The following is a 13,564-nucleotide window of genomic DNA, read 5'->3' on the forward strand; positions in this document are numbered from 1 at the left end:
GAACTCTCTACCAAAATGTGTAAGATTGTCCTCCAATTTTTCAAGTGTTCAAAGGTAACCTGAAAACCCACCTGTTTAGGATTTCCTACAACACACAATAACTTCCATCCCATCAGGGGGTATAACTAGGTGAGGTATGGCCCCATAGCAGACTTCTGAGTGGGTTCCCCCTTTGTGCTTAAAAATGTATATATTACACTCACATATACACACACATTTATATACTTACCATATATACATAAACATACAGTATTTCACTCATACACACACATTTATACGCTTGCACACATATATATAGAACATATACACATATCCACTCATACTGTGCCATATACAAATGTACAGCATATATAAACACATAACGCATATACATAGCATACACCATGTACACATACAGCATATACATATCAGATACAAACACACATATATGGCATATATACCTTACATATAGGTTATATACATTTAATGCTGCACAATGTGCAGCATAATATGTATATAATGGTACACATCCTCCATTCTTTAGTGTCAGGTCAGATGACTGGGCCCCCTGACACTGTGGACCCCATAGCAGCTGCTTTGGCTGTTACCACTGTAGTTACGCCCCTGCCTCTCATATAGATTGTGAGCCCTCATGGGCAGGGCCCTCCTCCACTTTTTTCATGTCTTTGTATTTTTGTATTTTGTAATTGCATTTGTTCTCATCTTTATGTAATGTAAGCGCCATATCTATGTAATGGTGCTGTATAAATAAATAATTAGACTCCCCATGTCTTCCAAAGCCATCAGTTACTAGTACAGGCACTTTAGGCAGGAGGTTGGTCTCCAGAGTATAGCAAAGACAAGGCTAGGTCCTTAGTGGGACCATATGATATCTTTTCCGTACAAGTACTATAAAAAAAAATACATTCTTCTTTATGATAAAGTACATAGTAATAATGGATCGGCAATGTCTGGGTCTATGTATATATAATAGGTAGGAGATGCTGGTTCAGTGAGAAATTTACTAATACAATAGTAATGATCAGTTAGTAGATTTTCTGATTATTCACACTGAGGGGCATCCGATAGACTTCCAACCTCTACAGGTTCTATCTTACGGCTTTTGCTTAATTTGTGCTAATCCCATTTTATTCTCTTGCCAGGTAATAAGCTCAATGAGCTCATTGTCCGACTATTGCTTACCCTCCATACTGCGCACCTTGTTCGACTGGTACAAACGTCAGAACGGCATTGAGGACGAGTCGCATGAATACAGGCCAAGGACAAACACCAAATCCAAAGGGTAACATTGCCAGTAATAACAGATGTTAACTAAGAATATAAAGAGAGTAATTGTCTGTATGTATACACGAGGTCCCATGTGCGTCTGTAGTAGAGGTTTTGTATTACATTTTTATATCTGACTATCAGGTTGTTCTCAGGATTGATATTTGTGGTTAGTTGAACTGTAAGGATCATTTAATGCTTTGGAGTCCCAGGGAGCCATTTACAGTATCTTAAGTTTGGCTAAACCCATCCTTTCAGCAGGGACAGCCAACTTTCCATGAGCACAAAAGTATTATTGACAGATGATGATGGCAGAAGAAGGATTGGGCACCTCGGGCAATTGGAAAGTCACTGTTAGGTTTCTGCGTTCATGTGTTAACAGTACCTAAAGACCCACTGACTACAATAATGGAGACCCCCATCCAAATGGAGTGACCCGTACAACAGTCCCATATAATCTACCCGCAAAGTATCCCTTATCCTTTAAAATGTGGATTCAACAAAATTTACGATTAGGAATCTCCCTAATAAAGGTAGATGAAGGATTGTAAATCAATGAACGATTGTAAACAAAACGCTCTTACATGCTGGAGTGTGTCCCCTCTGTTAACATCTGCTCTTATTTTAACTTCGTGAGCCCTTGTTTTTATGAAGAAAAGATTTTTAAAATTATGCAAATAAGCCTGAGATGCTCTAGGCTCCATTGACTTCTAATGGAGCCTGGAGCCCCTTAGACTCATTTGCATATTTTTTAAACCTTTTTTTCGTAAAAAAAAAAAAGGCTTAAGAAGCTAAAAGAAGAGCGGATCCTGACAGAGGGGGCCTACACCAGCATGTAAGTGTGCTTGGTTTACAATCCTTTATCCTGGTGGTAGATGTCCTTTAAGGTAGATCCGATGGTAGGTTCCTCTTAACGTCCTAACCCCTAAACTTTCTTTCTCTAATCCTTTATTAGTGCCTAACCTGATCTAAATTTTATGTTCCTAAAATGCGGTTTTCAGCAGAAGCTACTGGGGCGTTTAGAAGCCTCTTAAAGCTGTAGGAGCAATGGCTACTTCATGCCCCAGAAGCCTCTGCTGTCCCATCTCGTGGTGCATCCTTGGCGCGCTCCTGATACATCTGTGCTTACGTAGCTCCTGCCAGTGATAGAGCACACACGTGTATCTTGGCAGCCACCGATACTGATGGGGCTACTGTGCATGCAAAGAGCTCGAAGAAGCCAGTGCCATGAATACAGCTTGAGGACTCTCAAGCAGGTGGGACAGTAGAGGCTACTGGTGCGTGGAGAAGCCTTTGCTACTCCATGCCCCATTAGTCTCTGCCGGAAATTTGCATATTAAAAAGATAAAGCTTAGATTAGATTATTATTCCATAGACCATCATGGAAGATCTAGGCAATGTCATGTCATATAATGTATATAGAGAACAATTTATAGTCTAAAGGGCAGTGATAAACTAATGACAGGAAATTCCTTGTTCTGTTTTGGTTCAAAGCAGCTTGTAATCCTTGTGGACTTGACTTCTCATCAATCTTGCCATTGTTACAGTGTCTTACAGCTGCAATTCTGACCTCCGACTTTGTTGAACAAGTCAAGTATGATGTGATTTTGCCAGTGACTCCATTGTTTACACTGGTCTAGAGAGGAGCGCTGTATATCCGTCCATCTATAGTCTTCAAGTGTTGTACCTGTCACTTGTGGCAGCTGAACGTTTCCAGAGAAGAACTTACTCCCTTTTAGTCACAGCTGGAGCGTCTCTTGTTTGTATATTAAAGTAGTGAAAGGTTTCCAGTCTCAATGAAAGTGGTCTGATTCTCCTAAATGGCATTACATTCTTCCCGTTAATCTACCGGTGGAGAAATAAGCTGCCAAGATTGACTTTCTTTGGAACTGTTACCGGCCTGAAGGGTAAATCTCTGTTTCCTATGTAGAGAGCACAATATTTACTTCTACATGGGGATTTTGTTCTGTAATTAGATTATATATTTTTTAATACATTAGAAGTTACTGTATGGTAGATCAATCTGGAGCTGCCATTTATTTTGGATAATTCCTAATTTATAGCCATAAGGAGCAAAACCAAAAGAACCCTGGGTAATTGCCCTTAAAACAAGTAGGTTCTCCTTTATAAAAGGAAGTTGTCGTAGGAAAATAAAGTTTTACTATATAATGCAAATAATCCAATATGTGTTTTGCTGAAGCTTTTACGGATGTTTCCGACAATTCGGTTAAGGCGAACCAATTCTGCTCCAGATTTTAAAGGGAACTTGTCTCCCGGGACCTCATTTTCACTAAAGACAAGTTTCAGAAGCTCATTACACCTGCAGTGCAAATCTGCATTTCTGCTTTCTCTAAGCATTTTTATTACAATATAATTGTGTGTTATAACTTACCTTGCACCCTGACAGAATCCTCTGGGTAGTCCGAGGGGTTGGGCTTTGGTTTGAATGTATTTTAAAAAAAAACATGTGACTTGTCTGTGTTGCAGATTGCTCACCTCTTGGCCCCCACCTTTGTGCTCCTCCCTCTCCCACTGATGTCAACTCACCAGGCTGTGACCTCTGCGAAGGAGCAGGAGGGATGAGCTGTACAGGAGCACAAAGGTGGGGGCCAAGAGCTGAGCAATCTGCAGCACAGACAAGTCACATGTTGTTTTTTTAAATGCATCCAAACCAAAACCCAACCCCTGGGGCTGCACATATGATTATGTCAGGGTGCAAGGTAAGTTATAACACGACATTATATTGTAATGCAAGTGCTTAGAGAAAGCAGAAATACATATTTGCACTGCAGGTGTCATGGGCTTCTGCAACCTGTCTTTAGTGAAAATGAAGTCCCTGGTGACAGGTTCCCTTTAAACACCATCAAGTCCTCTAATATGCAGATTTTTTTTTACTATCTCTAACTCATCCCCTTTCTCTAAACTCTGGGATGAAAGACAACAGTAGCTTACTGCCAATTTAAATGACACAAAGGAGAAAACATTCTGTTTTGATTTAGAACAAAAACTACAAACCAACAAATTGATTCACTCATCCCTAATATTGAACCTATGTGTAATATGCCACCCCGAGAAGCTAATATGGAGGAAAGAGATCTAGAAAAAAGAAGGTTCTAGATCACCTTAAATTAGTCAATAACATATCATCATTTTATATGGCCAAGTTGAATATGTAAAGCTCAGTCGGTACATTGGATGGATTTGATCCCCCACCCCAATGTTGATGATGGCTTAACTGACTCCTTTTCAGTTCAGTTAAGTCTAGATCCGTCCAACACAGAAGAGAGCTTAATATGTCAATCTTGGTCATATGGAATGGCCTTAGAAGGTCTACTAAGGATATCAAGTTCCTGATCATGTGTAGGAAGTGTGTGCACTGTAATGGCTGTGGATAATTGGTTACAAGGGTTTTTGTCTTTGTCTTCAGTGATGAGCAACAGAAAGATTACTTGATGGAGAGGAGGGATCTGGCAATTGATTTTATTTTCTCATTAGTCCTTATAGAGGTCCTGAAGCAGGTAAGATGACACTACCATTGATTGCACATTTATAGTTTTCATTATTTTTCCAGGGCTAATTTCTATCTATGTTTTCAGGAAGTAGGTAATGTATATAATGCCACTAAATTTAATATTCTTTGCATTAAGTCATCAGCAGATGTTCTTGAAGATGAATTTAGCGGTCTGTAGTAATATCCAAGGATTATATACTGTGTTGTTAACGGAAACATGCAGTATGTAGGTTGTTCATTATCCAATCATATCCTGCACTGTCCATACACTGAATGGACTTATATTGGCATCCACTGAGTATCTTGGTCTGATTGATACTAGGGACTGGTTTATAGGAAACCTTTTAACTGGAAATCAAGTATTTTAGTTTGTATTATGGAACAAGTGATAGGGTCCCCTCATATTATTCATTGTTTTTTTTTCATAGATCTTGTGTCCTACAAGGGGAGAGGTGAGAAAGCCAATGCAATTAGAAGCTTTGGCAGCTGAAATTCCAGGGCAATCCCTATCTCTCCAATATCTGTTGATCAGAGCCCATCAACATAGGTGGGGTCACCCTTGACCCATCTAATGCCACCCGCTTTATTGACAAGTATTCCCAGACATAATAGCTAATTGCAACTGAGACAATATTGTCAATTGATTTGCTTGTCCAAAACGGACAACCCATTTGAGGCACCACGTTGTCCATAATCTTATAATTAGCAGCACGGAGAGCGGGGACAAGATGTCCGGCGTTTCAGGCTGCTAATTATGCACGTCACTGCATCTCTCATGCAACGTTTCCTCACTTTCCCAGCATGGGAGAGGGTGTAGGGGGTGTGCAGAATTAGTAGCCCGTGTCAAGATTAGCGACGAACAAAACCAAGATGAAGATGAAGAGGAGCGGAGGTTTTTTATGTGGTTGATTTCCTTTAAGTGCAGATAAATATTTCTGCTTAATATAGATTTAAGAAACAGGCCCTAATAATTGAGGCTAAGTTCACATCTGTTTTCAACAGGTCGGCTTCAATGGCTTTTACATTATTTATAGCAAAACTAAATAACGGAATCATTACGGAAGCTACCGTTACATACTTTTTGTCAATAGGAAAAGAAGTAACAAGATCTTCTGTTCATCTTCTGTTTTATATTTCTCATAGGCTCTTCTAAAATGGAGAGTGTAACAGAAACCCTCAAACTAAAGGTCAACTGGGCTTTAGTGAATCCACGTACCCACAAATTCCCGTATGCCCCAGAAAATTGTTGTATTGGTGGACACTTTTCAACTTGATCTGGGGTTTAGGTCATCCACCAATGTTGTCTTGTAACATCAGTCATTCTATATCCTATATGTAGATCGTTATGTCACAAGTTTGCTGAAGATTTTTTCCACCCTCCAATACTAATTTTTTTTGGTTCCCTAGTAAACTTGGGACACATGGTTGTGGACACATGATGAAAATTTTCATTGGAATAGTGGGAATCTATAGGTGTAACAAAGCGAATCGGATTTAGAAAAACAAATGATAATAAAAATCGAATTAGCAATTATTGCTACAGATCTTACTGTGGATTTTGCAATGAACTGTTTGGATTCCACTAGGGAAATGTACAGTTCAGGTGAAAGTGTTGAAAAAATGATCCCATTTGGGGAATTTGCAGCAAGTGTTCCTAAAGCGGGGCGGCCACAGTGTACATTCTGCAGTAGTCTCAACCCACATTGCCCTATGCTTAGCGTGTATCATTGAAACCATGTGGAATATTTTGCTGCTTTCGACATTTCTGGATATAAATACATTCATCCCAGAGTCAAGTAATTTTGTATCTCCTGTGGACCAATTCACCTTTCTAATGATTGCATTTCACAATTCTCCTTGTCTTCCAGATTCCATTGCATCCAGTAATTGACAGCTTGGTTCATGAAGTCATAACCTTGGCTTTCAAGCACTTTAAATACAAGGAAGGGTAATGCAATTCATACTGGTAATTGAAACGGATGGCTTCTTCCCTTACTCGCTGCAGTTTTCATCTTTCTTTTCTTTTATCCTTAGGTATCTAGGTCCAAACACTGGTAATATGCATATTGTGGCAGATCTGTATGCTGAAGTAATTGGTGTATTAGCGCAGTCAAAGTAAGCGTCATATTGCTGTTACTCAGAATTAAATTGTTTACTGTATGATTAGAAAGCCGGTAATGTATATATAAAAGGAATTTCCCAATCAGAACTGTACTACCTATTCATGTAATGGGTGATAAATCCCAAATTGGTTATGTGGACCCTCAAAATCTTTCATAGGAGAAGTGTATGGGTAAATAGTAGAGTGTACACTCTCACTTAATTTATTTTATGTGGCATTGATGGAAGACAGAAGAGCATTGTAGTGCTCATCAGGGGTCTCAATTATTAATAATAATTCCCTTATATAGCACACACAGATTACACAGCGCTTGCCAAATTGGTCCTTGTCCCCAATGAGGCTCACAATCTAATTAACCTACTAGTATGTTTTGGAGTGTGGGAGGAAAATGGAGGACCAAGAGGACACCCATGCAAACTCGGAGAGAACATACAAACTTTTTACAGATGTTGACGCTGTGACTTGAACCCACGACCCCAGCACTGCAAGGCTGTAATGCTAACCACTAAGCCATTGTATTATTGAACTCCTCCTTATATCTAGTAGACAGGTGATAAATGCGGTACCTCTTTAAAGAAAAAAGTTGGTCATGTGTAATTCTGTACAAAACTTGATCCATATCTATAAGAAAAATGTAGTTAGAATTGATGGGGCTTAAGATGGGACCGACTATAACCTATAAGAGTGAGAACTATACTGTCTTTCTTAAATAAAATGATTGACCATGGCAATGGTGGTTTCACAGACTTCATTTTCTTTTACAAATGAAGGTGGCACCACTAGCCCTTATAGCTTGGGCACCAAGAAATTTAATCATTGATTCCACTTCTGTGTCAAAGTGGAATGATCTATTTTGTTAACTTATGATTGTTATTGGGCAACTCTCTAGAAGTTTTATTCGGAAGCCTACTGCACACGAAGGTTGACAAAATCAGCCATGGAAAACCGTTTTGACTAGGACATATATCGATTACGGTATGTTTTAGACGATTAGGGATAAGTTAGATTTGGGGAAATTTACCAACAGCATCTACTAAATAAGTAGGTTTCTGACGGTAGATTTCCATGAATGCCCATCAGAGCCCTTCTGGCTGATTAGCATATTTTGAGTTGAGTAAGTGTCCCTGGTTTATCATGGCTGATTTTATACACTTTTACACCAAGCGATTATTTACTGTACTTACCCCATATACATTAAAGAACAGCTGTGGTATGACTTACAGTAATTTAAGACTTGCACTACATAGGATATAGTTGGCCAGCTGAGCCTTTGTTATGGCTGATGGTGTGAGTGGGGTCTGGTCACACTGTGTAAATCATTGGGGTAGAGTATATAGAGGATGCCAAGACCATTGTGAATAGAATCATTTTGTACAATTTATTAGCTGTCGTCTTCCATTTGTCAGGTTTCCTTCCGTGAAGAAGAAATTTATGGCCGAGTTAAAAGAGCTGAGGCAAAAAGAGCAGAACCCGTATGTGGTTCAAAGCATCATCAGTCTTATAATGGGAATGAAATTCTTCCGCATTAAGATGTATCCAGTGGAAGACTTTGAAGCCTCTTTACAGTTCATGCAGGTATCATTTATTATGTGGTGTCACTTAGTATAGCAGGATGACATGGAGCCATTATTTACCCGAGCCATTGAAATCGATCTGCACAGGATCTTAATGTTGAATCTGTTGGGGAAAAAAAACCTTGTATATTCACACTTTTTGATCATTAAGACCATAAAAACTCACTACATTCATTGTACTCTACATCCTGTAGTGAAATGAAAGAATTTACGTTTTCAATTATTGGAGTCTTCTTTTTCATTGGCCAAGAAAAGACACATCCTAGACTCCAGCCTCTCCCCACCAGTAACATTTGTTCAGATAGGGAAAATAGAAGTTGTATGGTAGATAATGTGAAATATTAGACACAGGTCCATGAAATCCAACCTATAATCCTTTAGTCTTAATCCAGAAGGCAGCAAAGACCTTCATCAAATGGACACCATTTACCATTTTATATTTGGCGAACAACTTCTTACTTACTCCAGGCATAGCAATTTCAATTAAAGAAGCTCTCCCAACTATTTAAGTAACCCCCTATCTACAGAATAGAGAATAATAGCTGATCGGAGAGGGTGACTGCTGGGAACCTCCCGACCACGAGAATGGGAATCCGCTCCACCCAACACTGAAATTGGGATCATCATTCTCTGGAAAGTTGGGTCCTGTTCTTGTGATCTAGAAGCTGGTTCAACCCCTTTAATCCCACAACAGTTTTTTAAGGAAATCTAATTTTCATAGTTTATACAAAGAAAATAATTAGAAAATAAATAACTAGTTTCTAATTTTTCCCACTTAAATGAAAACATTGTTTAAGCCATTTAATTAACTAGGACATCATTTTTTTTCTATTTCCCAATATGTTTTATTTATAGGCCATTGAGCTTCCTGGGTGCAGAAGGGTTGGGGTCATGTATGCTGTTGCCCCTGTTTTCTATGTCCAGCGCCAAACCTCTTCATAGAAAAAGGAATGATTGCAACAGCTAAATGTTGTTGGGTTTATAGAGAAACTGCCGAATCCAGAGTTTGTATGGGGAGACATTTATAAAAGCAGATATTGGAATAAGTTACATATAACTATGTATAGGAGTATGGTTGGGTTATGTGATTGACCAATAGATCCTGCGGTGCTTGTCTATAGACTCTTAATTTTCTGTACGTGTTTTGAAGTCTTCATTTATGTGTATGTTCTCTCACCTGTAGGAATGTGCCCATTATTTCCTGGAAGTAAAAGACAAGGACATTAAGCATGCACTGGCAGGCCTGTTTGTGGAAATCCTGGTACCTGTGGCTGCTGTAAGTCTGGGGGAACTACATGATTTATTGTCCTGTTGTCTGCTCAGTGTTCAAGTTGATTTTGTACAATTGTTTTTCAGGCTGTGAAAAATGAAGTGAATGTTCCTTGTCTCAGAAATTTTGTGGAGAGCCTTTATGACACAACCCTTGAGCTATCCTCCAGGAAGAAGCATTCACTGGTGAGTATTCACCCCACAAGAGTATAATTTAGGAGTTTACCGAAGAAGAGAGTGGTTATGCCTTTAATCCATAGGACTATGGCAGACTATGGTGGCCTGGGTATTACATTGGTTTTCAACCCTATGATCCAGATCTGTACAATTTGTAAGATTCTTCTTTGGTAACGCTCATCTCTGGCTACTATATGCCCTGTTTTAGGGTCTGTCATAAGCATTGTCAAAATATCACAACCGCTATAATGCACAATACTTCATCGGCCCAAACCTTATATAAGGTTGTTTGCTTGTATAATTTGAGTAAAAGTTAGGCTCCTTCCACACGAACTTGTGCTCACCAAGGCTGTAATCCACAGGAGAACACAGCGCTCCTCATTGTCGTAGAAAGACAAGTGGCCACTATAATAATAATAATCTTTATTTATATAGAGCCATCATATTCCATAGCGCTTTACAAATCATAGGGGACATATACAAATGTAATTAAACATGACAGAGCACAAAACATTCATTTGGAACAAAAGGAGTGAGGTCCCTGCTCACAAGAGCTTACAGTCTAAGAGGCCACTGCTGTAAAACAGTAAAATATAAGACACAAATCCTGTATTTTGACGGCTTGGTCACGGTGCGGTGAGCATACAGTACCAAAGACCTCTTTGGAGGCCTCAAATTGTGTGGCCGTATCACCCCCCTCTTCCCCCCTGCCTTTGTCTACATGAAGTAGGAGTAAGGTTTCAATTTCTTGCATTATTAAGTTTTATTTAAAAAAAAATAAGTATTCTTTTTCTTTTGCTGGGGCTCCTTTACTTGGATGTCCTCCGGATCCTTTATACATGGGCCTGTCTTCTAGAATCTCCTCATTCAAGGAGGAAGTTTGTCTATAGATTGGATCAAAAAGATAGTGAATTCTCATGAATACCACTCAAAAACAATATGCAGTGGGAAAAAAGGCTCATACTGCCGCAAATAGGAACTTCTCTTCCATGGCTTCTTCCTTTTGAGGGAGAACTAATTTTTTTTCACGTCAAGTATTTACTGGAACCAAGTTACTATACACTCTACAAGAACTAGCACTTCCAGGATTCCAAAAACACAGAAGTCATAGAACTTTTGGAACACTGGCGGAGGGGGAATCATTCTGCATATCAGTGAATGTGGGGGCATAACCTCTATGGGCACAGTCGTAGTTGGCAATTGCTTAACATTATATGAATAGACAGTTTAGGTCATGTTTAATGTGATGAGTGCAGTGCTCTGATTTTTAAAGTATTCTTGAATATTTTCTATCTTTTTTTAAAGGCATTGTACCCTTTGGTGACGTGTCTCCTGTGTGTCAGCCAGAAGCCGTTTTTTCTAAATCGGTGGCATATTTTTCTTAACAACTGCTTGTCTAACCTGAAGGTAAAGGTGTCATCTGTGCTTTCCATCTGATTTTAGCTTTCCGTAATTGAAGCATGATGAATGATGTGATTGTTTCTCTACACAAGAGTCATTCAGTTCTACAGTGAGCTGCCTAAAAACGAAAATGGCTTAGACTCCTGGAACATACAAAATAATGTGATAGATGGATGTTATTTTAGTTAAATTGATTTAATATAAACCATGTGTATTTAGTTATGTTCAGAAATAATAGTACTGTGGAAGATCACATTCAAAGTAAGCTGAAAATGGAAGAAGGGAATATGGTTTGTTTGTTGTCTGTTACCATTGAGATACATAGGTATGTATAGGAGCTGTAAACATGAAAATGTTTTTAATTCATTACACCATTGAAGAGATTTCCATGATATTAAAGGTGGTATTTTGTGCTTTAACAGGGTGTGCCCATGAAAGAAAGTTCTCAAATCCTAATCCCTTAGTGATGTTTACATGATAAAGATAACTTTCAATCCCTTACTTTGCAATTTACTCAATTTTATTGCTGCTTTTGCTCGTATTCAGCTGTGTGGGCAGACACTATCAAAGCATGAGATGCTGTGTGCTGACAACGTACTTAGATTCTCAGGGTAGAGGGTTTAGCTACACCTTTGCTTTTGAAGATTTTACTAATATCTGACACATAGGAAAAGAGAGATGAAAATGATCACAGTCAAGAGAGGGATATTAGACACAATGGCACACTCATCTCTGCTATCTCATTTAACCAAACACACCTTGAGCAATGCTATGCCTCCTCAGATAAAGACACTTATTTTCACTGCAGACCATTTCTCCAATTTACACTGCTGAACAGAAAGTGCCTCTGCTACTCTCTGCCTCCTCTCCCTCTCCACTGCTTCTACAGTACAGGAGGTACATGTTTATGTGAGAGGAATTGGTGCAGACAGAAAAACCTTCCCTACGGTAGGACTGAATTTATGGTTGTATCCAATGGCAACCAAAAAGTACAACAGAAGTACTGATAGAGACAGGTTATTATATCTATGAAATGCTGTATTTTTGTTGATAACATTGACTACTAGAATGTACTGTTTTGCCATCATTAGTAAATTTAAGCATTTTGTCTTTGTGTAAATACCCCTTTAAGTAAATATAAAGATGCCACTTTCACGCAGCAGTATTTCGCGATAATATTTAAAATCTAAAATTGTGTTGAGCTCATAGTTTTGGTTTGTTGTGAGGCGATTCGCATGAGGTGTAATCTTTTGTCTCTCACAGAACTGTAAGTAAAAGTAAAATCCACAAGTCGGTTTTGATTAATGTCTTTTCAATAGAATAAAGATCCAAAAATGGCCCGAGTCGCACTGGAATCCTTGTACAGACTACTGTGGGTGTATATGATACGAATAAAATGTGAAAGTAACACTGCAACACAAAGGTCGGTAATATGTCTTTGATTTATTGAATTCACTGTAAACACATTGCATGTCATATATATGTATATATATAAAAATTGTGGTTATTAGTTAAAATGTACCAAAAACATACATGCAAATTTACTAATTTACTACTGGTTGTTAAAAATAAGACACTACAGGCTATCCCCGGGTTATGTACAAGATAGGTTCTGTAGGTTTGTTCTTAAGTTGAATTTGTATGTAAGTCGGAACTGTATATTTTATAATTGTAGCCCCAGCAAAAAATTTTTTGGTCTCTGTGACAATTGGATTTTAAAAATGTTGTCATAAGAACCAGGAATAACAATAAAGCTTAATTTGACAAACCTTTGATAACGGTTATAACTGTTTATTGCAGCCTAAGGCTGAAGTACAGTAAATTACCACCATCTAGAGCAGTGATTTTCAACCTTTTTTGAGCCGCGGCACACTTTTTATACTTAGAAAATCCTGGGGCACACCTCCAACCAAAATGACACTAAAACAGTCATATTATACATATAGTTAATAATATAGATTCTAAATTTATTTTACTCACTCAGTGTGAAACCTGGGCTTGTTTCGATAAACACAAAAGGGATATCCTGGCAGGAATGGTGGAAAGACACACACAAAGCTCTTCCTCAACAATTCTCAGTTTCTCCCTGGTTTTAGTATATGGTGCTGATTATTATGTGGCTCATATACTGCAAAATAAAGGGGTACAATGAGAAGTACTAAGGCCACGGTGCAAGTGCCAGCTCATATACTCAGCATATGAGCTGGTACTTGTAGTACTCCAGCCGCATGACTATAGTATTTC

The 13,564-nt window shown here is 38.6% G+C and overlaps 1 protein-coding gene across 6 annotated transcripts in view; it reads left to right on the forward strand.

Moving 5' to 3' along the window:
• Positions 1 to 13,564, forward strand: part of FRY (FRY microtubule binding protein) — a 244,568-nt gene that overhangs the window by 138,620 nt on the left and 92,384 nt on the right. For all 6 annotated transcript variants that reach the window (XM_072134385.1, XM_072134380.1, XM_072134381.1 and 3 more), the window contains 9 exons: positions 1,143 to 1,282; positions 4,694 to 4,784; positions 6,646 to 6,725; positions 6,812 to 6,892; positions 8,306 to 8,474; positions 9,657 to 9,749; positions 9,830 to 9,928; positions 11,225 to 11,326; positions 12,640 to 12,743. In XM_072134385.1, coding sequence (XP_071990486.1) covers positions 1,143 to 1,282; positions 4,694 to 4,784; positions 6,646 to 6,725; positions 6,812 to 6,892; positions 8,306 to 8,474; positions 9,657 to 9,749; positions 9,830 to 9,928; positions 11,225 to 11,326; positions 12,640 to 12,743 — 959 coding nt within the window. The remainder of the gene's footprint in view (positions 1 to 1,142; positions 1,283 to 4,693; positions 4,785 to 6,645; positions 6,726 to 6,811; positions 6,893 to 8,305; positions 8,475 to 9,656; positions 9,750 to 9,829; positions 9,929 to 11,224; positions 11,327 to 12,639; positions 12,744 to 13,564) is intronic.

Source organism: Engystomops pustulosus, chromosome 2 (genome assembly GCF_040894005.1).
Source record: "Engystomops pustulosus chromosome 2, aEngPut4.maternal, whole genome shotgun sequence".
In the NCBI taxonomy this organism is placed as follows: Eukaryota; Metazoa; Chordata; class Amphibia; order Anura; family Leptodactylidae; genus Engystomops; species Engystomops pustulosus.